The 26,249-nt window shown below is 49.3% G+C and overlaps 12 protein-coding genes across 12 annotated transcripts; 5 read left to right on the top strand and 7 right to left on the bottom strand.

The window, feature by feature from the left end:
* Positions 1-27: 27 nt before the first annotated feature.
* On the top strand, positions 28-1,335 carry KL928_000633 (uncharacterized protein; the record flags this gene model as incomplete). The annotated part of the gene is made up of 1 exon (XM_043206350.1): positions 28-1,335. One exon carries the CDS (start codon positions 28-30, stop codon positions 1,333-1,335), a length of 1,308 nt encoding a protein of 435 aa, XP_043062528.1.
* Positions 1,336-1,476: 141 nt separating this feature from the next.
* KL928_000632 (uncharacterized protein) lies at positions 1,477-1,821 on the top strand (the record flags this gene model as incomplete). The annotated part of the gene is made up of 1 exon (XM_043206349.1): positions 1,477-1,821. The coding sequence occupies one exon, from the start codon at positions 1,477-1,479 to the stop codon at positions 1,819-1,821; it is 345 nt and encodes a 114-aa protein (XP_043062527.1).
* A 275-nt stretch (positions 1,822-2,096) lies between these two features.
* KL928_000631 (uncharacterized protein) lies at positions 2,097-3,797 on the top strand (the record flags this gene model as incomplete). Its single annotated transcript, XM_043206348.1, has 1 exon — positions 2,097-3,797. One exon carries the CDS (start codon positions 2,097-2,099, stop codon positions 3,795-3,797), a length of 1,701 nt encoding a protein of 566 aa, XP_043062526.1.
* Position 3,798: 1 nt separating this feature from the next.
* Positions 3,799-6,270, bottom strand: KL928_000630 (uncharacterized protein; the record flags this gene model as incomplete). The annotated part of the gene is made up of 1 exon (XM_043206347.1): positions 3,799-6,270. The coding sequence occupies one exon, from the start codon at positions 6,268-6,270 to the stop codon at positions 3,799-3,801; it is 2,472 nt and encodes an 823-aa protein (XP_043062525.1).
* An 82-nt stretch (positions 6,271-6,352) lies between these two features.
* KL928_000629 (uncharacterized protein) lies at positions 6,353-6,799 on the bottom strand (the record flags this gene model as incomplete). Its single annotated transcript, XM_043206345.1, has 2 exons — positions 6,353-6,540; positions 6,742-6,799. The coding sequence occupies 2 exons, from the start codon at positions 6,797-6,799 to the stop codon at positions 6,353-6,355; spliced, it is 246 nt and encodes an 81-aa protein (XP_043062524.1).
* Positions 6,800-6,852: 53 nt separating this feature from the next.
* Positions 6,853-7,851, top strand: KL928_000628 (uncharacterized protein; the record flags this gene model as incomplete). The annotated part of the gene is made up of 1 exon (XM_043206344.1): positions 6,853-7,851. The coding sequence occupies one exon, from the start codon at positions 6,853-6,855 to the stop codon at positions 7,849-7,851; it is 999 nt and encodes a 332-aa protein (XP_043062523.1).
* An 11-nt stretch (positions 7,852-7,862) lies between these two features.
* Positions 7,863-10,553, bottom strand: KL928_000627 (uncharacterized protein; the record flags this gene model as incomplete). The annotated part of the gene is made up of 1 exon (XM_043206343.1): positions 7,863-10,553. One exon carries the CDS (start codon positions 10,551-10,553, stop codon positions 7,863-7,865), a length of 2,691 nt encoding a protein of 896 aa, XP_043062522.1.
* A 459-nt stretch (positions 10,554-11,012) lies between these two features.
* KL928_000626 (uncharacterized protein) lies at positions 11,013-15,443 on the bottom strand (the record flags this gene model as incomplete). The annotated part of the gene is made up of 1 exon (XM_043206342.1): positions 11,013-15,443. The coding sequence occupies one exon, from the start codon at positions 15,441-15,443 to the stop codon at positions 11,013-11,015; it is 4,431 nt and encodes a 1,476-aa protein (XP_043062521.1).
* A 94-nt stretch (positions 15,444-15,537) lies between these two features.
* KL928_000625 (uncharacterized protein) lies at positions 15,538-18,633 on the bottom strand (the record flags this gene model as incomplete). Its single annotated transcript, XM_043206341.1, has 1 exon — positions 15,538-18,633. The coding sequence occupies one exon, from the start codon at positions 18,631-18,633 to the stop codon at positions 15,538-15,540; it is 3,096 nt and encodes a 1,031-aa protein (XP_043062520.1).
* A 73-nt stretch (positions 18,634-18,706) lies between these two features.
* On the bottom strand, positions 18,707-20,278 carry KL928_000624 (uncharacterized protein; the record flags this gene model as incomplete). The annotated part of the gene is made up of 1 exon (XM_043206340.1): positions 18,707-20,278. The coding sequence occupies one exon, from the start codon at positions 20,276-20,278 to the stop codon at positions 18,707-18,709; it is 1,572 nt and encodes a 523-aa protein (XP_043062519.1).
* Positions 20,279-20,681: 403 nt separating this feature from the next.
* On the bottom strand, positions 20,682-23,141 carry KL928_000623 (uncharacterized protein; the record flags this gene model as incomplete). Its single annotated transcript, XM_043206339.1, has 1 exon — positions 20,682-23,141. The coding sequence occupies one exon, from the start codon at positions 23,139-23,141 to the stop codon at positions 20,682-20,684; it is 2,460 nt and encodes an 819-aa protein (XP_043062518.1).
* A 394-nt stretch (positions 23,142-23,535) lies between these two features.
* KL928_000622 (uncharacterized protein) lies at positions 23,536-26,226 on the top strand (the record flags this gene model as incomplete). The annotated part of the gene is made up of 1 exon (XM_043206338.1): positions 23,536-26,226. The coding sequence occupies one exon, from the start codon at positions 23,536-23,538 to the stop codon at positions 26,224-26,226; it is 2,691 nt and encodes an 896-aa protein (XP_043062517.1).
* Positions 26,227-26,249: the final 23 nt, after the last annotated feature.

The raw sequence follows: 26,249 nt of genomic DNA, 5'->3' as shown, positions 1-26,249 counted from the left end.
TACTGAGAATAAAAAACTTATATTTTTATGGCTCCCTCGATCGACTACTTGCTTTCAATCCAATCCGTTCGAGAGACGAATTCCTGCACCAGAAAGCTTCTGCTGGACGACCAGCTTGTGAATTTCGACGTGGATTTATCCAAGCTTCCTGATGCAGTGGATTTTGTGATATCCACAATCAGAGACTCGTTTCCTACAGACGAGTCCCTACTGACCATTCCAGTTCATGGGAGATACCAGCATTTTGAATGTGGAGGAAAGAAGAGACTCACTGAGTTCATCGACAACCAGCTGAAAGGCCAAAGCGACTACGAGATCTGTAAAAAACTAATTGATTTGTTCATTGTCAGTGTTCTTCTCGACGCAGGTGCTGGCAACCAATGGAGGTACAATGAGAACGGCAATGAGATTGGCAGGTCTGAGGGAATTGCTGTGGCCACTTTGCACATGTTTGTCGACGGAGTGTTCAGTGACGGTGAAAGCTACGTTGTGAACGGATCGAAACTAGCCCGTCTAACAGCAGAAGAGCTTTCGAAAGGCCTTCAGGTGTCAGAATCCAATCCGATTGCAGGGTTTGAAGGAAGATTGAAGCTTCTCAACCAACTGGGAAAAACTCTGGTGCAAAATCGCACCATATTTGGAGCTGATGCCAGAGCAGGAAACCTAGTCGACTATCTGAAGCAGTCGTCAAAAGATGGTTCCATCGACCTTCCAGACCTGTGGAACTGTCTGATGGAAGGCCTCATGCCAATCTGGCCGACGGAAGGACGCATCAAGCTCGAAGGTAAATGTATTGGAGACGCATGGTATCTCAAAAATAAAATCAAGGAAGCAGAGAAACTGTATGGGCCAAATGTTCCAGAGTCAGCAAAAATTGTCACGTTCCACAAGCTCACCCAATGGCTGACATACTCGCTGTTTCTCCCATTAGAAAAGTACGGACATTTCACCATCAAAAATGCTCATCAAATGACGGGCCTTCCAGAATACCGTAATGGTGGATTATTTGTTGACTTTGGAGTTTTGAAGATCAAGGAAGAGAAACTAAAACAAGGCATCGACTTCTCGATCGAAAAGAATCTGGACTCAAACATTCCTCTGTATACACCAGATGACGATTTGATTGTTGAATGGCGATCATGCACTGTCTGTCTACTAGATTATATTCTTCCACTCGTGAACGAAAAATTAGGAGTTACAGGCTCCAGGTATGAGTTGTCTCTTCCTCAGCTCATTGAGGCCGGGTCGTGGAAATCTGGAAGACTCATCGCCTCAAAGCTGCGAAGCAACGGAGGGCCACCGATAGAGTTGTTTGCCGACGGCACTGTGTTCTGATAGCCACCAATTTATAGATAATAGCACTTTAACCACGTGACTATCACGTGACCCCAAAAAGTCCCTCCCCCGGCCCTCGAGCACCTTAAAAAATATAATTTTTTTTCACCATATTTTCAACTTTGAACGTCTCATACCATCATGTCTGAAGAAAAGAAAATAATTGAAGAGCCAGAAATCCACAAGATCAGAATCACCCTGATCTCTACCAAGGTCAAGCAGCTCGAGAAGGTGTCCCAAAACATCATCCAAAATGCTGAAAGAGAGAACCTCTTCAAGAAGGGTCCTGTTAGAATGCCTACTAAGACCTTGAGAATCTCTACCAGAAAGACTCCAAACGGTGAGGGTTCCAAGACTTGGGAGACTTACGAGATGAGAATCCACAAGAGATACATTGACTTGCACGCCCCAGCTCAATCCGTCAAGAAGATTACCCAAATCACCATTGAGCCAGGTGTCGATGTCGAGGTCACCATTGCTGCTTAAGTACGTTGAGTGTTTGTGGCAATACTCTAGGCGTACCGTGTAGAAATACCAAGTTCAACTTGTTATATGATGCATGAGACGTTACGGTGTTAGCTATCAGTTCCTTGCACATACATTTATATGTAGCTTAAGGTAATGGTTAATTGCAAAAATGAAGTAAACCTTTACACCGATTGGTGAATTTATGTAATCAACAAAACAACGATTATTAACTTCCTTTTCGGAAAAAGGTAAATATACATTTAAAACTAATTTGAGTCCAGTTTCTTCTTCTCATGGATCACTTGTACTCGCGTAACTTCTGGTCCCCCGACGATTCTGCCTGCTCTTTCCTGCTAGGCCACTTCACTGGAGGCTCCAAAACTGCAGACTCTGTGCTTTCGTTCTACAAAGAACGAATGGCTATAGAGGAAGAGTATGCCAAACGATTGTGCACCCTTTCACGAAAAATTGACCTTGGAAAACACGAACTAACAGGAAGTCTGAAGAGCAGTCTTGATGTGCTTGCTCAGGAAACCGAACAGCTTGGAAACAGTCATTATACTCAGGCAAATAAGATTGCAACCGATGTGTATAAACCTCTGAGTGAGTATGCAACAGATCGCAAAAATCAAGGCAAAATACTCGATTCTGGACTGTCCAAGCTGATGAAACACAAGAGACACTTAGAGTCCAAGGTGGAACTTGCCCGCAAGAAATATGAAGCTCATTGGGTCAAGGTCAATAATTATAAAACACAGCAAATTCTTATGGATGAGACAGAAGCCTACCGGACACAAATGAAGGTGAACAAACTCATGGAGCAGATGAGTGGGGCACGTGATGAATACCGTGGCCTTGTTAATGAGTACAATAATATGCTGGATGTGTGGAAAAACGAGTGGTTCTCTGCCTGTGAAAACTTGCAGTCTATGGAGGAAGAGAAAATCAAATTTTTAAAGGCCAACATTTGGGAGTATGCAAATATTGTGAGCTCGACGTGTATTTCAGACGACCAAAGCTGTGAAAATGTCCGTTTGAGCCTTGAGAAGTGCTCGTATCGGGCCGATATTGCATCTTTTGTTGAAGAGTTTAAAACAGGCAATACCATGTCTTCACCTGTTAACTTCATCGATTATGCCAGCGGGGACATTCCTCAAAGAAAAGGCGGGATCCAGACGGTCGATCTCACCAGCATTCCAAAAATCACACAACAGCGCGAACAATTGGGACGCAAAAAGATTCCACCTCCAAAGCCAACCCAAGAGCAGCAGATGCAGTTTGACCTCATTGACAGACGCGAGGAGACGTTCAGGCAGCTTCAGGAACAGGCTCAGCTCGAAGCCTCTCAGCTGCGGAGCACAGGACCCAAGACTGCCTCTGAGCCAAGCTCTAATCACGTTTTCTCGGAGTATTCTGACGGAACGGACGCCTCGAGTTCTCACGAAGACGAGTTCAAACACTCGAAACAGGAGTCCACATACTCCAACCCTCTGCTGCACTCACTGATGTCAGACAAACCAACAGAGCCTATTCGGCTGAAAAAGTTTAATATTTTCGGCAAGACAGAGAAACCAGTGAACCCATTGGAAGCCTACTTGAGCGACCTTCAACTAGGTGGAAATGGCGACATGTCCAAATTCCGCGACTCCATGCAGACCAGCGATGAATCAAAGCAGGAAAAGAAAGATAATCGAGCACCGTCTTTCACCTTCAGCAGGAACAACTCCGTCAGAAAATCAAAGTCCTCCACCACCTTGAAAGGGAAGTTTGTGAACCACGCGAACTTGCCATCGCGCTCCTCTGAGGGCTTCCCCGTGCTCAAATACTGCCGAGCACAGTACTCATACAACGCCAGCATCGAGCAGGAACTGTCCTTCAAAAAACGTGATATTCTGATGATCCTGCACCAGCAGCCTGACGGATGGTGGTTTGCGGAAAACATCAACACAGGAAAGTCGGGCCTTGCTCCTAGCAACTATCTCGTTGATATGTAATTTAGACTATGCCACTGACTTTTCTTGCGTAGAGATACGCTGTGACAGCAAAAACAAACATGCTGCCGCAGATGCTGTAGAACCACGTCAGGCCAGGAGAGTCTTGGCCAGGAACAAGACAGTTCATTCCCCAGAGACCGGTGACGACGTTCAAAGGCAGCACAATGGAACCAAGGATGGTGATTTTGCCAAGAATGTCGTTCATGTCGTTGTTGACCTTGGTCATGTCTATGTTGATCTGGGCGAGGTAGTTAGAGTGAGACCGGGCCAGCAGTTTTTCGTAATGGTTCAAACTCTGCACCATTGTAACGATGTGGTCCTGGATGTCTCCCAAATACATTCCAATTTCAGACCGAGGAGCTACCTCCCATTGCTCGTTGCACCTCTTGGAAAAGCCCTTGATAACATCGGCCTTGAATCCTAAAAGTCGCAGCAACGACATAACTCTTCGACGGCAGTCTCCAATTCGGCGAAGCATATCTCCCTTGCGTTTCCAGCTCAAAATCTTTGTATCCTGAGACGACGACGTCGACCGCGAAGACTTTGAGCTCCATGAATTTATGGACGCTTTGTCGTTCACGGTTGACGTTCGTCTTTTGAGCTTGAGCCAGATTTTGTCATCATCCTCGTCTTCAGAGCCAGAAGACTCGTCGTCAGAGTCAATTCCACTCTGCATCCTCAAAATGGCGTCCTCAATCGCATTGACCTCATCTTCAATGCTCTCTATCAGAGGGGCGTATGCATCGGTGATGTCGTCAATGAGAGCGTATCCTATCCAGTCTGAAGTGACAGAGAGATAGTCCTTGAGCAAACGGACTCTGCGCCGAACGTTTGCCGGATGTGGAGTTGGTTTTTGGTGGAACGTGATCACACCGTCTCTGAACACAATGATGTACATATTAAGCGGCTCGAGCTCGCCGTTCTTCTTCCGCTTGTCGCCGTCTCTTCTTTTGGAGACCATTGAGGGTGCCCGTTGATGGTCAATGTCGCTGGAAGCCGACTTGCTCTTTAACAGACGGCTCATGATATGGCGATACCACGCTTTCTTGCGGTGCTTGCTGTTGACGCTTTCGTCGTCAGAAAACGCGGTTGAGTTCATCGCTCTCTCCAACGCTTTTTTGCGGTTCTGATGCTCAAGAACAACGTCGAAGGAAGTGAAACACACCAAATAGTAGTCTCTGAAGAGTTCCACCTTCTCCCTGGTTTCGCCCATGAAAATGTCCTCTGTAGTCAACGGATGGATGCTGAACGCCTTGGACAGAACCTTCATCTCCTCCTCTGTTGGGTTGAGAACGTCAAGCCAGAAGGGAGGCACGTCTGCTGCCGAAGAGCTGTCCGCTGCTACCGAGGGCGTGGGTGTGCTTGTTCCTGTGACCTTGGGCTTCAGACTGTTCTGCGACGATTGGACAGACGTCATGTTGGGATGTGGCACATTAGGCTGTGGGTTATGCTCTTGGGTCGAAGGAGAAAATAACTCCGAAAGAGTGTATTTTTGCACCAGCCCTGAAATATTAGAGGCATGAATAGTGTTCTCGAGGTCTTCTCTGAAATACGTGAACCGGAGACTTTTTGGCTGCCGCAGCTCGGGCAAATCGTTCAGAGCTTTCCGATTGTTGCTCCAGGGAACAACTCGCCGCGGCCGGAGACGACCGTTGAGGGCTTCCTGTTCGTTTTCGTCCTGCACCAGCAACGGCTCAGATTCGCCCGGCTCGATGTTGGAGACCAGCGGATACTCGAAGTTGATCCTCTCCTCGCCTTGCGCCGGTGACGACTGTCTGGAGAGCGAGGTAGAGGCCTCGCTAATTTTCTTAAACTCCTGCAATTCCTCGTCCACGAACTCCTGTAGCACAGAGATGTCTGGCCACATCTTGCGTTTTCCGGCTTCGTCGAAGCTTTCCACGGGAACACAAACATCGTCCAGAGACGACGCGTTCGACGAGCGTCTGGAAGACGGGTTCGACGAGCCGTAGACGGAGTTTGAGCGCTCGTCGTCGTCATTCGAGTTGTAAGGGTCATGTTCGGGCAGATCTTGGAGCACGCCTTTCGCGGACTGGTCTTTCAGCGTCGACTCGAACGGGTTTTCCGTCTTGTACTGTATTCCCTCCGAAATGGACTTGTTCTGCTTGAGGGCGTTGTTATAGCTCTTGAACCTCCTGAACTTGGACTCGCCTATCTCGTCTCTCGAGCCGTACCTGTCTTTTGAACCTGGCGAAAACGGGTGGCCAGCAGCCACCACCGTGCTGAGCCGGTTTTTCGGTCTATCCGACGCCACCACAGGAGCACTAAGACTGAAACCCCTTTTGCGCGGGCGCTGCGACTTTGACAAGTCGGCGGCCAACGAGTGGCGTCTGTGGTCGATCAGGGGGTCGAAGCCGGTCGACGAGTCGGACGACACGTCGTTGTGCACCACTCCAAACGCGTCCGTCTCGTGCTCTGAAACTTTGCTGGAACGCCGAGGTGTGATTTCGCTCATAGCAATCTAGTAAATACTCGGGAAAAAGATAAGAATTTCTCAGAAACGCATTTTAAAATATATCCAATATCTCTACACGGGTCTAGGCCTCTTTGTGCTCCTTGTCGGACTCAGACTCGTCTTCCCGCTCCTCTTCGGGCTCCTTTGCCAGCTCCTCGTCGCTGTTGACCACTTTCTCCTCGCTCTTGTACTTTTTCTGTTCTGGCTCCAGCTGCGAGATCGAGTCGTCGATCTCGCCAACTAGTCCGCGAAGAGCCTTCCATTGGTCCTCTGTAAGCGCAATTCCCTGTGGTTAGACTCTTCAAAAACACAATTGACCACTTACCTTGGACCCAGGCAGCCATTTTCCGTCTTTCTGGTAGTACTCCCTGATATCAACGAGAGTGGCCCCCTTGAACTTGCGCACACTCACGCGTCTTTTCTCGCTTCCAAGCTGGCTGTCAGCAAAACCACGGTCCGAATGGCGCTAACTCACCTCAAATTGGAATTCTGGGCCGGCGGCCTCTGGCGCAACTCTTTTGAGACCCATATGCGATAAATAATATTTTACCTATAAAAAAATAAAGTTTAGTCAATTTTCTTATGAGTCTTCCTAAGGTGTCTGGCCGTCTCCAAGATATCTCGCCGCTGGTTCTTGGCGGCGCAACCTTCAACACCCAGTACAACGACGATCCGTACTCCATGCACATCCGCGACCTGCTGTACACGGCCCTTGAAAACGGTATCAACGCTATCGATACGTCTCCCTACTACGGGCCTTCGGAGGAACTGATTGGCCACGCTTTGAAGAATTTGATGGACTCAGGAAAAGTGTCTCGCGACAACTACTACATCTGCACCAAGGTGGGCCGTATCCAGCTGGATGAATTCGACTACTCGCCAGACTGGGTAAAAACGTCCATTTATCGGTCCTTGCAGCGGCTCAACACCGACTATTTGGACGTGGTGTACTTGCACGACGTGGAGTTTGTGGACGACAGCGGGATTTTCGAGGCGCTCCAAACGCTGATGGAGCTCAAACAACAGGGACTAATCAGATACGTTGGTATTTCCGGCTACCCTGTTCCGTTCCTCCACCGTATTGCGTCTGAGTGTGTCTCGAAGCCAAATATCGGTAAATTGGACCTGGTGCTCAGTTATTCCAACATGTGTCTGCAAAACACCCTCTTGGCGCAGTGGTACGGCAAGTTCATGGAAACGGGCATTCAGCTGCTGAACAATGCCTCCATCTTGTCCATGTCGCTGCTAAGATCCCAGGAGACCAGATCTTTCCACCCTGGCTCACCAAAATTGAAGCAGACCTGCTCCGATTTGGCGACGACTCTCAAACAACACCACAACACTGAGCTTGCAGAGCTGGCTACCCGGTTCGCCATACGCGAATGGCTGCCTAAACAGGGCAAGACAGTGATCGGTGTGTCCAACGTAGACGAGCTACACTCTGCTCTGGAGCAGTATAAAGCCGTCGTGGAAAGGACCAACGACGACTCCGACCACAAGCTGGTTAAATTGAGTCAATCGCTGTTGGGCCATCATCTGAACGAGACTTGGGACAGCGGCCGTTATAAAGCAACGTTATAAACCTTAATACATCACAGCTTGGACCTTGTTTCTTTGAGTCGAATTCCGGCGCGGTCAATCACCAAGCAGTTTCTGTCGACGCTCCATGTCTGGAAAGTCACCGTCTGGCCGCTTTTCCAGCCCAGAACTTTGAGTTGCTCACCAGGATACACCACGTTGGTGAACCTCACCTTGATCTCGTCAAACACGCCATAATGGTCTATCAGAAGTTTGGCACTGATCCCCATCGTTCCCAGTCCGTGTAGAATTGGTCTTGAAAAGTTCCCGCCGCGAGCAAAGACAGGGTCGATGTGCAATGGGTTGAAGTCTCCGTTCAGACGGTACAATGCCGCCTGGTCTGCAAACGTTTTGTACGTGGACTCAACATCGGGCCGGCCGCGTGCCTCAAAGCTGTTCTGCAAGAACGGAATTGACCGCTTGCTAAACACTTCATCTTTTCCACTGGCCGTCTCACTGTTCCGGATGAAATACGACCCTTGGTTGTAAAATACCAGCTCGCCCTTCTCGTCGTATGTTTCGTATCCCTCAATCACCAAACTGTTCTTCTTACCATTTTTGTGCTTGTTAAACACAGCAACAGGGAAAGATTTGGTTTTGAGTTTTCCAGAGGTTGGAATGTCTTTGGCAATCTTTAAATAGTGCTCTCCATGAAGAAGCTTGGTCATGTCGAAGTTCTTCACCAAATCGCTGAAATCAAACGAGTCTGATCCCTCATTCAAGAACGGGATCACGCCAAAGGTCGGAACAGCCTGGAAATCGTCGTCGTTTTCGTACACGTACTTGAGCTCTTCTGCGTGACAGCCAACAGACAAATTGTACATAATCACCTGACGGTGATCATAGCGATATCCATCGGTCTTGACAGACGCTCCCTCATCTTCTTCCTCATCTTCCTCCTCATCTTCGTCTTCGTCCTTACCGCCAACACTCTCCAGAATAGCCATTGCTGACTGCTGCGCACTCTTCATATTCACGCCCTTGCTGAAATCTGTGATCTCGGCCCAATGCTGTTCGATGAACTCCGGTGCAATATGGTCGTCGTGGGAAACTGCACCCACGGCTCGCTGCCACCGCGTATTGCCAATCCATCCCGCACCAACCTCATACAGCTCACCGCTCACCTTCACCTCGTCGCTCGCCAGAAGAACAACAAACGGTGACACCTGGTCTGCACTGAACTTGTTAAGTTCATCGCTCTTGAAGATGGTTTTCGTCATTGAAGTCTCCGCATGCGGAGCGATCGCGTTGCACCGGATGTTGGCCTTGGCACCTTCCAAAGAAAGACTGCGCGTGAACGAGAGAACAGCGGCCTTGGCTGCAGAGTAGTTAGCTTGGCCAAAATTGCCATAGATTCCCGAGGTCGACGTCGTGTTGATGATGCTGCCGCCTTTCTGCTCTAAGAAAATAGGCCACACAAGTTTGCAAAGTCGGAACGTGGCCACCAGATGGATTTGGATCACGTGATCCCACTCCTGCTGCGACATCTTGGCGAACGAGCGGTCCCTTAGGATGCCTGCATTGTTGACGAGGACGTTGACGGTGCCAAACGCGTCCAAAGCGGTCTTCACAATCTTGTCCGCCTCGTTGAAGACGTCGAACCGAGCGCCTACTGCGGTGCCGCCAGCTTTCCGAATTTCATCCACCACGCCCGTAGGGTCCTGGAAATCGTTGACCACCACCTTTGCGCCATACCTGGCAAACCATAAGGCGTGGTGTCTTCCGAGGCCCGAACCTGCGCCGGTGACGATGACCACTTTGTCTTTCAAAGAAGAAAGTCTCGTTTTTCCCTGGTCGTTTGGAGGAAGCTTTTTCGTCTGTTCCAGCAAAGAATTGTAATCATTTAGCTGAGTAGGATACTGGGCACTCTTGAAGTTTGTCACCTCTGCGAACCTGTTAAGAATGGCTTCCGGTGTAAATGACTCGTCTGGCTTGAGCAAGAGATCGCTACTGCGTTCCCATCTGATTTGCGCAAACAGACCAGCAGCCACCTCAAAAATGCATCCGGAGCAGCTGCAACCACGGGACGACAAGTACAGAACCAGAGGAGCCACTTTTTCAGGTAGCAGTTTCTTCAGCACGTCTGGTGGCATGACAGTCTCCGTCATTCTGGACTTGGCTAGCGGAGCAATGGCGTTTGCCTTGATGTTGTACTTTGCTCCCTCTTTGGCCAGTGTTTCTGCGAGTCCCACAAGCCCCATTTTGGCAGCAGAGTAGTTTGTCTGTCCAAAGTTGCCGTAAAGACCGGCGGGGGACGTTGTCATGATGATGCGGCCAAATTTCTGCTGCCGGAATAGCGGCCAGCAAAGTTTGGTGAGCTTGAACGCTCCGTTTAGGTGGACGTCCAGAACATCGAGAAACTGATTTTCGGTCATGTTTTTGAAAGCGGCGTCCTTCAGTATTCCAGCGTTGTTGATCAAGACGTGCACCGTGCCGAATGTTTCCACAGCTGTTCGAACGATTCCCTCAGGATTAGTCACCACGTTGTCGTAGTTGGCGACGGCTGTGCCGCCATCCGCGCGAATCTCGTCGACAACAACGTCAGCAGCCTTCGTGGACGTGCCCGATCCGCCAAGCGTGCCCCCTAAATCGTTGACAACGACTTTGGCACCGCGCGAGGCAAAGCTCAGCGCATACTGTCTTCCAAGGCCTCCGCCGGCGCCTGTAATAATCACAACAAGATCTTTAAGCTCCACCTCACCCATAAAGTAGCATAGCGGAGCGTGGCAGCTTATATACTTTTGCTGTCGCATGTGAATTTCCAAGTGTGGGGTCCGGGGAAATGCTGGCTGTGCAAAAAGATTTCAAGTGTCACTTGCCAGGGTAGCATGCCAGCAAACCCTTACATCGATAGCAGCGTAATCACCGGAAATCCATTGCCTATGTGAGTGATTGTTATTGTGCAAGTAAAGATGAACATCTCCTCAAGCCAATGTTTTTGATCTCCAGTCATTCTCTAAAATTGAGCTCTAGATTTACTCCAGCCTAAAAACAAAATCAAAACAGCTCCCTGGTCATTGCATGCTCTTCAACTTTGAAGTCCAATTACTGAGCTCAAACTAACAAACTAGCCAATTGTGAGCATTCCCCAAAATCCTCTGCAAACCGGATACTCTTCAATAGATACCACACCCTGTTTCGCAATATTATGTACATTCTATACGCTAATCGTCTTCATCGTCGTCGTCCGACTCGTCGCTAACGTCGCTCACTTCCTCACCTAGCGATTTGAGCTTCAGCTTCATCTGCTTGTTTTTCTCGTCTAGCTCGCTCATCAGCAACATCAGGTCGTCAAGGTCTCCTTTGGGGACCATGTCCTTCTGTCTATTTTCCGCGTCCTTGAGCTTCTGCTCAAATTCGACCACCTGTTTCTGTAGCTTCTCCTGTTCGGAAGCCTTCGCCTTTAGCGTCTCGTAATCTTCCAGTTTCTTCTGCAGCTTCTCGTGGTCGGCAACTTTATTCTTGAGATCTTCGTAGTCTGCAGTCTTCTTCTTCAGTTCATCATATTCGACCAGCCTCTTTTGCAACTCGTCGTAATCTTGAGTTTTTTCTTGATACGCCTCCAGCTCTGACAAAGCCGCCTTCAGCTTCTCGGTTTCCTTCACTTGCTTCTTCAGATCCACCAGCTCGCGCAGCTGCTTCTTCATTTTATCCTTGAGGTCTTTAAGCTCGCTGTCCTTTGCATCGGCCTCATTCTCCCTCTGCTTCAAAGTCTCCTCGACTCTCGTCAGCCTGTCTTGCAACATCTTCACTTCTGCTTCCTTGCAATTTTGCGACTTTGACAACTCTTCGTTTCCACTCGACAATATTCTTACCTGCTCCTCCAATGTTAGAACCTCAGCTTCCCTCTCCTTCTCTGCTTCTTTCAGCTTTTCATCTAAGGAAGTGATCTTTTGAGAATACTCCTTGACGACAGAGTCAGAGTTTCCAGCCAAAAGTGCTCTCTCCCTCTCAATCTCCTCAGCCTTGCCGCTTAGTTCCGTCTTTAGCTTCTGCAACTCTTTCTCGTGTGTCGCCACAAGCTCTTTCTTCTCGGCCTGCTCTTTCTCCAGGTCGACCTTCAAAATCTCGATATCGCTCAGATGCGAGGCAAGCTCTCTTTTGACGGAATCATAGTCAGCAAGCTTAGTTTCCAGCTCTGAAAACTCAGCCAGCTTCTTTTCCTTCTCCGTTCTCAATTCCTCTGCCTCCTTCATCAGCCGACGACACTCTTCGTCTTTGGCCTCCACATTCAACGAGATCATTGAGATTGTTGACTCGAGCGACTTCTTTTCCTCCGTAGCCGTGTTTTTCAGCTCCCTCGTCTCACCAAGCTGCTTCTTGAGAGACGCAACTGTCGTCTCCAGCTCCTCCTTCTCCTGCGTCACCTGTGCGAGTCTCGCCTCAAGCACTGCCGAAGACTTGGACACGCCTTCAAGTTGCTTGAGCTTTTCCTCGTACTGCTTCGCCTGAACGTCTTTCTCCTGCTCCAATCGCTGCTTTTCTTCCTCCCAGTTCCTCTGAAGATCGTTCTTCTCGTCCTCTAGCGCCTGTTTTTCATCCTGTAACCGTTTTTTCTCGACCTCCACCTCCATTCGAATATTTTCTCTCTCTGCACTCAATTCCTCCAATCGACGACGAATGTCTTCGTTCAATGCCTCCAACTCGGCCTTCTGTGTAGTCAGACTCGTAACCTGCTTCTTTAGAGAGCCAGTAGACGCCTCCGTCTCCTTCCTGATCGACTCCAGGCTCCGAGTGGCTTCCAAATGGATGCTACGCAATCTCTCAATCTCCTGCTCTGCCGCCTCTAATTTTGCAACCGTCTCCTCGTACGTCTTTCGCAGACCGTTGTAGTTGTCGTCGCCCTTCTTCAGCTCCACAGTCAAGCCCTGAATCCTGGATTCCAGTCCGGAAATCTTTTCCTGCTGCTGTGCTATTTGCTGCTGGAGCTTTTCGTGCGTCTTGGTGGTCTTCTGTGCTTCTTTTTCCAGGTCTTTTATCGTTTTGCTTTGTGACTCGTTGTTCTTAATCAGCTGCATCAATTCACGGCTCATCTTGTTAATGCCATCCTCTGCTTTGCTCTTCTGCTGCTCAATAACGTTCAGCTTCTCAGAAAGCTGTTTATTGCTTGCCTCCAGCGAAGTCACCTTAGAAGCTGCTTCCTGGTGCTGCGCAGTCAGCTGTGCCAAACTCTGCTCCAGCTCGTTTTTGAGCTGCGTAAGTTTGCCTATATCCTCAGAACTCTTGGCGTAATTTGTACCCAGCAGCTCTCTGTCCCTTTCAAGCTTTTCGAGCTCGCTCTTTGTGGCCTCGTACGTCTTTGCAAGCTCGTCGTACTCAGAAACGAGCCGCTCAATCTCGGCCTTCTGTTTTTCGATCGTCTCTTCCGCCTCCTTGCGAACAGTCTTCAGATCGCTAGCCAGCGACAGACAGTCGTTCTGAACAGTTTCAAAAGCGTCGAAACTGAGCTTTTCCAGAGGCTCAAACGACGGATCGTGGCCTATGGCTCCTCGGAGGCGTCGGGAGTTCTCCTTCACCAGCTGCACAAACAACGGGTCGAAGTACACCTGCGGCAGCCCCGTATCGTCTCTCTCTGGATTCAGCAGTGTTTCCTCGTCGTAGTTGGAAAATGCTTCACTTTTCTCAAACTGCTGGATCTTCAGACTAAACGCATTGTCTCCGACCCGGCTCTTCAGCAACGAGCTCAGCTGCTGGCGGCTCACAGGTGATTTTTTCCTTGTGAATTCGTAAACGATAGCCAGCAAAACAACCACCATGCCCTGCGCAAGCAGATTCTCGTCGTTGGCCTCAACAAGGTACGCGAGCAGCTGGTCTAAAATGGACGAGTCGTGCAGAAACAGGTCCACCGCTCGAAAGTTCTCCCAGAGCCAGATGCTCAGTAGCATCATATAGGCGATAGGGACACGCGGGTCCTTGAAGCGCAAGCTTGAACACAGCGCTTGCCCGACGGCCTCAATGATGTTTAGCACGTCCTCGTTGGCGCTCGCGTTGCCGATCTGGATAGACATTGCCAGCTCGCGGCCCTCGTCGTAGTTCTCAAACACATAGATGAGAATCAGACAGGCAAACCAGATTTTGTATGGGTTTAGTTGCAAGTCGTTGTCAACGTTGATGAGCGTTGCAAACAGGTTGGCTCCCGTGAACGTTGTCGAAGGCGATCTGCTCTCGCCGTTTGCATTATTCTCGGCCTGACCGTTCGCGCCATCCTCCTCGTCCGGCTCGTCCTCGCTGTCGGGCACGCCGTTGAGCTTGTTGAACTCGTATTTTTGATCTTTCAAAAAAGCGTATTTGGCGTCCTCGTTGTCCTTGAAATATGCATGTAGCACCACCACAGAGGCCATCCGCAGATCAAACAGATGGACAGAGTTTGCGTAAAGACACCAGTGCAGCAGTGCGTCTATCACGGGAACGATCTCGTCCATCTTCTGTGCTGCAGCGGGCAGCGTGGGGTCCATATACGGTACGTCGATCTGGGAGAACTGTAGCTGGATCTCGGCGTTGGAACGGATGATGTCTGCAGTGGTGAGAAGCGCGTTGACGCGGACGACGTTGGGAACGGTGATGGAAAATACCAGACGCAAAATTAACATCAAAACGTCAGAGTTCACGAGCGCTCGCTGTGCCTGGTCAATGGCCTCCACTCCGTCGGCCACAAACAGTCTGCATGTGTCAAGCGTGGTGAGCAGGTTCTGGAGCCGTTGCTCGTTCCACACAAACGGCCCCAGCTCGCTCTCGGCCAGAGGCTGGTCTAAAAATTCCGCGAGTTTGTACATGCAGTTGGTCTCGATGAAAAACTTCTGGTTGCTGGCGTTGTACCTTAGCAGATTCGCGATCAGCGACAGACAGTCCTGGACGACGATATTGCCCTCGAGTCGGCCCTCGTCCTCTATTATGCGGTACAATTTCTCGAACGTGTTCTCGAACACCACCAGCTTCTGGATGTGGAAGTTGTCCTTGACGACACCCATCAGCAGCAGGATTGCCTCGTTCCGGATCGGCTCGTAGGGGTCGTCGAGCGCCTGACACAGCTTGGAGATCGCCAGCGGCGACTTAAGGGCGAGCTCTTTGGTCCGCAGCGGCCGCGTCGAACATAACGCCTGGAGCAGTTGCAACGAGTACAGCTTGATATGAATATCGTCTGCCTCGACAAGGTCCACCAGAATATCGAAACTCGTCACCGATTGAGTCAGCTCGTCAAAAATCCACAGCGAAAACTGGTCCGTCACATTGTCTAGCACCAAACTCGGCGAAGGATACTTGCCGTTCTTGAGTCTTGTCTGCTGGCTTATCCAGCTCCTTGTTAGATCCTCGTCGTCCTCGCCTCGGATAAACAGAATTAGAAGGGTCTCAAGCACCGCCCTGACAATATCAAGGTCCAGCACGTCCTTGTGCAGAGTCGCAACAAGACTCTTGAGACCGTTGGCAATCACAATCTCTCGGTACTGTCTGCTGAACGATTTGAGTCCCAAAACGGCAGCCCGGCGGTCGGTCAGCAGCGTCGCGTGCGACAGCCGGTCCACGAGCGTCGCAATTGAGTCGGTGACCTCCTTCTCGCTCGCGCTGGGCGTGCTCATAAAGTTTTGAAGGAGCTCCATGTAGTGTTTATTTTACGTCAAACCGTGTATATTTCTGAATATTTGGCCATAAATTAAATTTAAAAAAAAATAACCCTCGCACCACCAGCCCAGATCAGAGCCCCAGCTTGCTGTTGATGGCGCCCTTGATGGCGTCGTTCTTGGTTTCGTTCACAAACTTGTCGAAGTCATCGTTCAGGTCGTTCACATAGCTCTCCATGCGGTTGTTGGCCACGTCCAGCCGGTTCTGGGCGTGCTGCTTCCATCTCGAAATGTTCCTGGTCACGGTGGACATGCTGATAGGCGCGACCGGCTTATCTGTCAGGCCTGGCTGTTGGTGGAGCGCGTTCGGATCGTAGTATTTTGGCTTCGCTGTGCCCATCAGGCTGTAATTGGCCGGGTTGTACGGCGATATGTCCCAAGCCAGCTCATACTCCGGATGGTTTGTTTTTTCTGGCCGTTCTCGTCCAACAAGTAGACGGTACAGTTTTGCGTACGACAGCGACGAGGTACCCTTGACAAAGTAGCTTGTGGATGGCCGGTATGGTATCAAAATGTTGCGCAGAAACAACACGTCGTCGCCATTGATCGTCTCCAGGGACATGACCGGCTGACGCAAGCCCATAATGTTCACCAGTGCCGCCTCTGTCTCATTTATTCTCAGAAAAACGTCGCCCAACGGCAGCACAGAGCTCTGTGAAGTATATTTTGCTTCCAGACGGTACGGGATGCGCATGCTGGACAGTTCAGACAGGGATGGAATCGTGTAGACAGTCATTTTTTTCGTTGCCCCCATCAGTGCTACCAAACAGAAAGCAACGTTTCCTTTCTGTGTTTTTGTGCCTGTGATGCCAATTTTGGACAATTCCCCCTTTCCAAACGTCTTGTGGGCCATCTTGGACCCGTTCTTCACGATTCGTATGTCGCTCGAAGAAGCTGCGATGATGGACAGCGGCGTTTTGTCTGCCGGTAGCGGCGAGCTCAGATGGCGGATGGACGCCGTACTTGGACGTCCGGTTTCCGAGTTGATCGGGATAATCTCCAGGATCTCGGCGTCGTTGGAGTCGACCTGCTCCACCAGCCGCAGAGAAAACCGTACACCCGAGACGACCTCGAAAATAAGCAGCCGTCCTATCCGGGTCCCCACGATCATCAATAATCCCGGTTGTCCATAAGCGAACTCAATGGAGGTCGGCACGATCGGCAGCGAGAGACCGTCGTCAATCAGTTGCGTGTTGTAAATCACAGTGTTCGATCTCCGGTCGACAACCACGAGCTGCCCGGACTCGTAGCCAACACCAACGAGTCCAACATTACTGTTGCACAGAGCCGTCACTGTGCCATATCCCATGCTTTTCACCAACACTTTGGGCAAGAACCCTTTCTTCAAGTCTCTTGGGGCACGGTCGCTGATATCGATTATTTGTCGCTCCGCCTTGGTGGAAGAGAGCTCCAGCGAGCTCATTCGCCGGTTCAAGTCGCCCTGAGCAGGCTGGTATTTTTTGTTCTGTTGGTACGAAAAGAGCAGCACGTCGTTGTTGTACATACTGCACGAAAGTTCAAGCTGTTCGGCAGCAAAGGACACTTTTGAGATGGAGTATTGAGGCGAGTCGTCCAGAAGAATTCTTGAGATGTCAATCTCAAATGCAGTCGAGCTATCCAGCTCTCCCTCAGAGGAGTTCCAGATGCGGATGTAGCCGTTTTCGTGGCCCGAGACAATGACAGACCCGGCATCTGCCTTGTACTTTGGCCGGCCGGGAATTCCTCCCTTTAAAATGCTATTCTGAGAGCCGTGGGTGTCGATCATGCCATTGAGGACTCTTTTGTCGATAAATGCAGAGGCCGAGAACGTGATCTTAGGATTCAGCCACGAAACCGTGGACGGAAAATAGCTGGCCTTGAAGGAGAGGTTCCCGGTAGGATAGTTCATGAACTTCAATGACCCGTCGCTCAGAGTGAGCGCTATAAGTTTTGGGTCATGGTTCCCGTCATAGTAGGGCGACGCCTCTCCGAGCGGAACAAAGTCAACAATGTTGGCGGCGGCGTGAATGGCGAAAATGTTCTGCTGTTTTGGTTGCGCATAGTACTTGGCCATCTGTGTATAGCTTGTCATCGAGTACGAGAGCATGCGGCCGAAATCCATTCGCACAAGCTGGTGGTATCCCTCGGTCTCAAACGAGTCTCCTCCACAGAACAGCAAGGAGGTCCGTTCTGGATCGTGCTCGCACAGCCACGCAGCTTTTTTGATTTTGGTCATTTTGGGACCGTGATGAGTGTCTCCCGACGGCGAGTCGATGTAGCTGTCAAAGGGCGAGCGTGCCAGTATCTGTTCTCCGGTAAGAGCATCCCAGAAAACCAGCGAATTGTCATCGTGGATAGTCACAACATGGAGACCGTTAGGATGCCACAGCGACTGAACAACGTTCGGGATGTAGTAGCCAGAGGAGTCATATTTGTACGTTGCATTCTCTCCCCCCGGTGCTCCCTTTGGTAATTTGTACACGAACTGCTTGACTGCTTTATTCTCCGCAAGATTGAACTCAATGGTCATTTTAGTGTAGGAAATTAGAAGAGTGCCAAAGTCTCGCGGGTTCAGCTTGATCGAAGACACATGCACGTCGCTCTCTAATATGAACGTGTTGTACTGCTGTTCGCGCAAAGATAGTATGGTGTCGAGGCCGCTTTCGATGTTGAAAGCCTTCACAAGCCCGCTGTTGAAGCCAACGTATATAAATTCCAGTGAGTAGTCTGTCTCGAATGCAGTGATCTGGTTGCTGGTAACAATCTTGTGTAGCACTTTCTTCGCAGCCAGTGAAATCACAAATATGGTCTTGAAAGAGTCCACTGCCACTAGATACACGCCCTTGATGAACCGCAGAGACCGAATGGCACTGGTGGTGTTCAACGTCAAAGCACAGCTCACTCGGCTCTGTCCAAAAATGTGTACATGGTTGTAGTCTGTGACAATTGCCATCAGGCTTTGCAATGGATCAAAGGCCACGGTCTTAACCTTGCCTGCCACTCCGTACGTTTGAAGCTCCTCTATAGAAAACGGCACAGAATCCAAACCTGCGGAAACTCCTGAAGCCCCACGGGACCGCGGAAGACTAATGGGCGGCTTGAGCGAAGATCGCAGGGAAGGCTCTGGCGACGGCGAGCGCTGCCCGTTCTCTCCCTTCTTGTGTAAAAGCCCTATCTTCTTCTTAAACATATTCCTACCATCATTTATTGTCTACAGATTATATAATATTTAGAAGTGAAACTGACACCCGTGCACCAGGAGACTAGAAGGTCGAGTTGGCCAGCAAACTGGCCGCGCTCTTGGCGTCCAGATGTGCGAGCTGGTCGGCAGGTTCGTTTCCCAGCGACGACTCTGCCGTCAACGGGTCGCTCAGTTCGGTTTCGAACTTCTTTTTCGGCCGCGAGTTCCACGGGTCCGAAGAGTCTTTTGAGCCAGGCTCGCTCCTCACGTTGTGCAGCATGTTTTCGCGGCCAAGTCTGCTGAGAGATTCAGTTGGGTGGATCAGCTTGTTTGTGCTGAGAAGGTGAAGTTTCTTGCGCTGTTGTTGTATTTGTTGCTGTGCAAGAGTCTTGAAAGTTTTCTTAGCCAGATCTGTCAAGTACACCAGGAAGTCCTCGGACTCAATCAGCATTTCATATGTGGTTCTTTTCACTTGGTACTTGAGCTCCTTCTCGTAGTTGCTGGCCATCTCCAGGGCGCGGATGGCCTCGTCGACTTTGACTGGGTCGATGATGGACTTTGTCTTTAGTCTTGCAATTATGGAATGGCGTTTTTTCGTGGTTTCCTCTGCGTTCAAGAGCTCGCGCATCAGCAGATGACGGTTTGTCAGCGACTCTTTGATATTATAGCAGTCGTCTGTCAGCAACTGAAAGAACTCTGTCAGGTTCGCTGTCAAACTGACACCCTCCACCAGATCCATCTCGTTGTACAACTGCATCACTTTGTTCAGCTTTGCCCACATTTTGGCCATTTCGGGGCTTTCCTCAAGAGCCTGGAATCCTGCGAGCTTGTTGTAGAAATCAGAGTTCACGAGCCAGGACGATTTCTGCAGTCTCAACAGTTTGTCCAGTTTCTCAACAAGTCTCTGCGCGTTCACATGAATACTTTTGATCATTGGCCTGTAAGCGGCCAACTCGTGTGATGCATCGTACGGCGGCTGGAACTGTTTCAGTGTGCGCCGTTTGAGCCCTGTGGCCATCACAGAGCTGTTGTTGGGTTTGGTTTTCGAAGGCGTGTAACTGAAGTCGTTCTGGTCCAAAAACAGCACAAACTCCTGGTTCCGGATCAAAATTGGATTGCTGCAAACTCTGTTGAACCATTGTTGCACCGAAGACTGCAGTGTAGCCATAAACTCGGGCGATCCAGCGTTGTATAGGGCTGGAATAGTGGGTATAGCAGGCACAAACACCTCAATGTTGTTGTATATCAGATACCGATAGATCGCCTCGAGTTCCCTGTAGGATCTCCTAACGTCCTTGTAGGCAGATTTCCTGAACCCTGGAATGTTCTTCACCGAGGCATTCAGGACAAAGACCGGGTTCTTGGCCATCTCAGCACCGTTGTTGCCAATTTCCACCACGTTGATACTCAGCTCAAACGAGTTTCTGTTCAGTCGCTCGGGGAGGTATCTTTTTAAATTGTCGTCGGAGGGTTTTGGATGGAAGGGAGAGTCTTGTTCTTTGGGCTGCGTTGGGCTGTCCTTGGCCGGCGGAGACGCAGTCGTTGGCTGGCTTGGTCCTGCAGCCTGCTGATCCTGGGAATGTATGATCATGCTGCTCTCGGCAAAGGGATTATTATCGAAATCATCGGGCTCGTACGGCACGGCAGACGTCATTTGCACAGTGATGCAAACAAATTTACTTTTATTTATCTTCGACGCGACGATATCGTTTTCCGTTACAAATTCTCCTTTCTCATGTTTGGCTTGGGAACGTTATTTTATTGTGAGTACCACCTTCTCGGTTGTCTAACACCTCAGTCATTCTGTTTGCGGTGAACGGAATAGCAGTTCTGAGCGAAGACCGTTTTCTGAACAGGATTGGATGGAGCACGTCGTCGTCTGCTGACAACGCATACCTCGCATCTTCGCCAGTAGACGGATCGATCGACTCGATCAAGTCACGGCTGGTGAATCTGATCGGTGCCACAAGAACGCTGCTGCGATTCCCTCTGATTATTATCAACGTCGTGGTTATTTTGTACGAATTGGTGTTGGGCTAATAATAAATATAATTACTCTATTTATGGTACTGGCGCTCACCATCTTTATCGGCAAAGTAATGGTCGAGAATATCATACTTTTGGGCGCTCCAATTGTAGATAAACCGATCTCCTCCGATGTCTGCGCCACACTGCAATTTTTTGAACATCAATATGGTGTCGTAGATCAAAATGTACTGTCTCAGGTTTTGCACCATAGACACCCTTTGAGATCTGAAATTCGATATGACTTCGTACACCACGTCGGTGTCCTCGTTGCCTTTTTCCGGGTTGTTCACCATGACGTCGATCACCGAGTCAATTGTACAGAAACAGCCCGTCCGGCCACACCCGGCAGAGCAGTGGACCATCACCGGGACTGTTTCCGTCTGTGTGCGAGAGAGAACGTATCTCTTGAAAGCCACAAGCGAGATTAAGTCATGGGAGCTTATCAGCGCTCCGTAATCTGGCCACGAGAGTATCTGGATTTGGATCACCTCGTGTTCTGGCTTGTTGCCGATTTTCAGCCGCAATCTTCTGGCAACAGTCTCGCACTGTGAGTTATCTGTGAGTTTGAAGTCGGTGATCTCCTCCAATTGGTCGACCTTGATGAATATACCGTTCGAAGAGTATGTGCCTGGAAGCCAGTATGGGGCGCACTTCTCAACTTCGTTCTCTTTCTGGGCAGTTAGGGACAGGATAAGTGGCACTCGTTGGTCAAAGATGACTTTCCAAAAGTCTCCAATAGTTTCTTCCAAAGGTCCCTGGGCTGCAATGTAGCGCAGCTTCGAGCCAGGGTAGCTCAAATACGAGGCATTGATATAAGACTCGTCTTGGTCCAGCTCCTCGTCGTCGACGTCATATTTTTGAATCTTGACTCTAGCGTGCTCGTAAGGAAAAATATCTTTGTAACGATTCTTTCTGCCAAGCTCCACTCCCGCTGAAAAGCACGGGGTTTCGGGGCTAGGCGTCGTCACGCTAGAGTGCCTGGAGAGAGCCTGGTTGAGGCGTTCGACTTCCTGAGACTGCAATTCGTTGAATTTATGTGACAGGACCGAGGCGCCTGAGTCGGAACCAATGACGTTACTGAGCCAAGTTGGAAGAATCTTCATGTCGGGAGACGTAATGTTAGTCGAAAGATGCATTGACATGTCGGGTCTGGCGGTCAGAAACTCCTCATGTTGTCTAGATTTGAAAAATGGCCTGCTAGCGGTGTCAGGGAGCATAAAGTGTGCAAGGCCGTGAGAAATAGGGGACTTGTCGCTGGAAAAGCGTGGTTTCTTTGCGGACGCTGTGTTGGAGGAGTTGGAGGATGACGGCGATGGAAGCGTAACGGTGACTTTGGGTGGTGGGGAGACTTTCTCTGGGCTAGGTATCATCATGACTTTCGGCTTGGAAGCAGAGGTGCCAGACTCAACATGGGAAGGATACTGTTCCTGAAACTTGGAGAATCCGCCTTTCAGGACGTATATGGGTGCGCTCCATGTGGCAGACGAGGCGAACTTGGCAGCCAAATTGCTCACAGAAAGTGAGGCCGATTGGGTCGAATCCGTGGAATTATCGTAAAAAATCAGGACCGGTAAATTATCCTGGTCTCTTTTCAAATAGTTGAGGAACAGTGCTTTTTCGTCCGATGTGAGGGTCGCTATGCATCTGTCCAAAGTGAACGTGGCTCTTTTTAGTAATGTGGAGGGCAGGCACAGATTGACTGCGCCAACAATGTGCGATTTGCAATAGTCTTGGAAAGGTCTGACGTCAACGACTAAGAGATTAGGTAAGCCATCTTCGCTCACGACGCCTCGCCAATTTTCAATGTGTCTAAAGGCCTCCTCAGAAGATATCAAAGAGCTTCCCTTCGGTAGCGGGTATTTGAAGTCCTTGAACCTGCTTGGTCTCGGAGAACCCGGCTCTGTGTTGGAAAGGAATTTTTTTAGCGTGAGTGCTGGCGGCACTGTATTTGTAGAACCGTTAGCACTTGTAGATGTGCGTCCGTCTGCCGTATCTGCTGTATTTGCTGAGGCCTCTTTGGAGTTGAATTTTTGCTGGCCAGGAGAAAACCTGGTCATATGGAAAGCCTCGCTTTTTGTTGGACGGTGGCATTTGGCCTTCACCGGGGTGGGCTGCTGTGACTGTGGCTTGTGCTTATCCTCCTCCTCCTCTTCCTCTTCCTCGTTTATCTTGAGCGACATCAGCTGGGAGGGCTCGAATAGGGTCTCTGTGCTGGCGATGGAGAGGTTTCGCCCATCAGAAGGATGCACGGCATCGTTGGCGGAGTCAACGAGCGTGGAGTCTGAGGTAAGCGAGGATATCGAATTGGCACATTTTTGGTGGTCCTTGACAGACTGTTTGTGGTTTTCATTCACGGGTGCCAAGGGCATTGAAGCTGGGTTCTGTTTATTCTGAGTCGAAAACTTCAAGTATTCTGAAAAATAATCTATATCGTTTGTTTGTTTACCCTTCGTGGAAACGTGGTTCGGCGTGTTGCTCAGAAAAGACATATGAAGCAGTAGCTCATACGATCTCTGATATATAGGACGGGATCTAGTAGTATAATTTGATGCGTCACTTTGCTAAATATAATTTCAAAGGCGAAAAAAAAGAAAGAGCCCTACAAAAGTTTAATACAAGCCTAGCCTTTCGTTTAACGGATATATTAAACTTTACTCCTTTACCAGACCACTGAAAATAAATTTCTCGCATGATGTCATTGCGCATCCGCACGGCGACCAAATATTCCCCTTGCGCTATTTTTACTGATCGTGGGCCAGGCCTGCCAACGAAATCTAACAGCCGCCCAAAATAGAAACGCCGGCCCGCGGGCCCGCTGCCATCTCTACACCACGTCCTATTTTAATTTATATTGCCTTTTAAGCTCTGAATATTCTTCCCCAGATGACAGGTGCGCCCTTGTCCTCGTCGTCCTCGGCGCCAAATGGCTCGGCTCCGGTGAAGTCGCTGCTATCTGAGCGGCTGCTGGTGCTGCGCAACAAGTCGCCACCGGAGTCTCAGGACTCAGACCTGGCGCACATTCCTCTGCCCTCCTCTCCTACGGATTCCTCTCACAAGGGCATCCACAAGTTGGGGTTTCCGCGGAAAAAGAGTGACAGCGACTCGTTTAGCGACCACAGTGACGACAGGAAAAGCTTGATGAGTATTCTCAGCCGAGTCCGAAGGATATCGCGCTCCAGTTCTGATGAAACTGATCCAGAGACAAAGCCCGATCCAAAGACAGAGCGCAAAACACAACCTAATTTGGAGTACCACGAGGAAGAAACGTTCACAACGCCATTGGACAAGAAGTCGATTCCACGAGAGCTCATCGACCAGGGAATTGAGATGCTAAGAGTGACTCATAAGAAGAAGATCAAACGGTGTTTCCGTCTAAATCTGGACAACAATCATTTGATCTGGAACAACAAGGCCTCGTCTTTCCTGGAAATTGACAAGATCAAGGCGATCAGGACCGGTGTCGAGGCCAAGAACTACAGGGAGGAGTTTAAAGTGTCATCTGATTACGAAGATTTATGGATAACAATTATCTACTACAAGGACTCCAAATCAAATAATATCAAAGCCTTGCACATGATTGCTCCCGGAAAACATGAGTACGATAATTTTGTCACCACGTTGCGCAACCTGGTATACTTCAAACGGCAGATGGACAGTATCAGTGAGCTGTTCACTGACTTGCACTGGAACAACAAAAACTCCGAAAACGAGCATCTCTCGTTTGAGGGCGTCCTCAAGTTGGTGTCCAAGCTTCATGTCCACGCCAGTCCGGAGTATCTCGAAAATCTTTTCCGCATGGCTGACTCAGAAGCTAAGGGATATCTGGATTTTCAGGACTTCAAGAAGTTTGTCGGTTTGCTTCGAGACCGCAAGGAGCTGAGGGCCATCTTTGATCAACAAGCCAGAGTCACGCCGGGAAAACTGACTTTCGAGGAATTTTGCAATTTTCTCGTTGAGGTACAAAAGGAAAATATCACCTACTCGCAGGCAGAGCAGATATTTCATCGCTTTTCAAAATCACAACTGTATCTCGATTACGACGAATTTGCAAGTTTTCTCACCAGCTCATATTCGAAGCCATACATCAGCATCCAAGAGGACTACTCATACCCGCTCAATGAGTATTTTATTTCCTCATCGCACAATACATATTTATTAGGAAGACAAGTTAATGGAACCGCCTCAATCGAAGGTTACATTAGGGCATTACAACGAGGCTGTCGTTGCATTGAGATAGACCTCTGGGATGGTGAAAAAGGACCAGTGGTTACTCACGGCCGCACTTTCTCCAGCTCCATTGAATTTCAACTGGTGGTGGAGACAATCCAGAAGTACTCTTTCATCACGTCTCCCTATCCTGTTATATTATCGCTAGAGGTACGCTGCAATGCTGAGAATCAGCTGAAAGCTGCCAAGGTCCTCAAGGATATTTTACAAGACCGGCTGCTCGAATATCCTGTCAAATCGCCTTTCGAAACGCTGCCTTCTCCCGCGCAATTGAAACATAAAATTCTAGTGAAAGTGAAAAAGTCCACAGGCGAGGGAGGAAGCTCTGAAAGTATGTCCTCGTCGTTATCCTCGTTTAGCGAAGACAATAGTACAATCACAAAAATTGTTCCTAAGAAAAGAAAGACCATCAAGGTCTCTCAGGAGCTGGGCAACCTCGGGATCTATGTGATTGGAATTAAATTCCGCAACTTCTCTCTCCCCGAGTCCAAGACGTTCAACCATTGTTTTTCCTTTAGTGACAAGACATTAGTGAAAATGGTCAGGGAGGAAGCTAAGTTTTTTGCTATTGTGAAGCACAACAGGAGGTTTCTCATGAGAGTTTATCCATCAATTTATCGTTTCAGTTCAAATAATTTCAATCCCTTCTTTTTCTGGGAGCTGGGGTGCCAGTTGGTTGCAACGAACTGGCAGGTCTACGATGTGGGACAGCAGATCAACGAGACACTATTTAATATAGGAACCAACTCTGGTTACGTGCTCAAACCTTCCTGTCTGCGGATCAGAAACCCGAAGTTGCAGAATATCGATCCATTGGGCTGCTTGAAATTCGAGCGAAGTCGGCGCGTCAGCATTGAGCTCATTTCTGGACAACAACTTCCCAAACCCAAGGACATCAAATCGGACTTTTTTGATCCTTTCTTAGAGCTGGAATTTTATTGTGCAGAGGTATTGGAGGCTAACGTCAACTCCAAGACCGAGAAGCTGGGAACGGTCATCAAGATGGAGTCCCCCAGTCACCAGAAATCTCTCGTTGAGCAATTGATCAAACTCGGAGAACCCTCTGTTGTGTTTAGGACAGCTCCAGTACCCCAAAATGGGTTCAATCCTGTTTGGAATCAAAGCTGCTCGGCAACGTATCTCACGAACGACATCGATTTCGTTTTTTTGCGCTTCCTGGTCAAGTGCACCAATGATGGCTCCGAAAAACTCATTGGAACGCACACGTGCAAGCTCGATTACTTGAAACAGGGCTACAGACATCTTCCCTTGTACGATCAGCAAGGCGAGGAATTTATCTATTCGACAATATTTATTAAAGTGGATTATGAGGACAAAAATGATTAAAAAAATGACATGATGTCGTCCTC

The sequence above is a fragment of the Ogataea angusta genome (assembly GCF_019207475.1).
Source record: "Ogataea angusta isolate 61-244 chromosome Unknown 61-244_NODE_1_length_1302399_cov_90.877568, whole genome shotgun sequence".
In the NCBI taxonomy this organism is placed as follows: domain Eukaryota; kingdom Fungi; phylum Ascomycota; class Pichiomycetes; order Pichiales; family Pichiaceae; genus Ogataea; species Ogataea angusta.
This window is presented reverse-complemented; position numbering and strand designations above follow the sequence as displayed.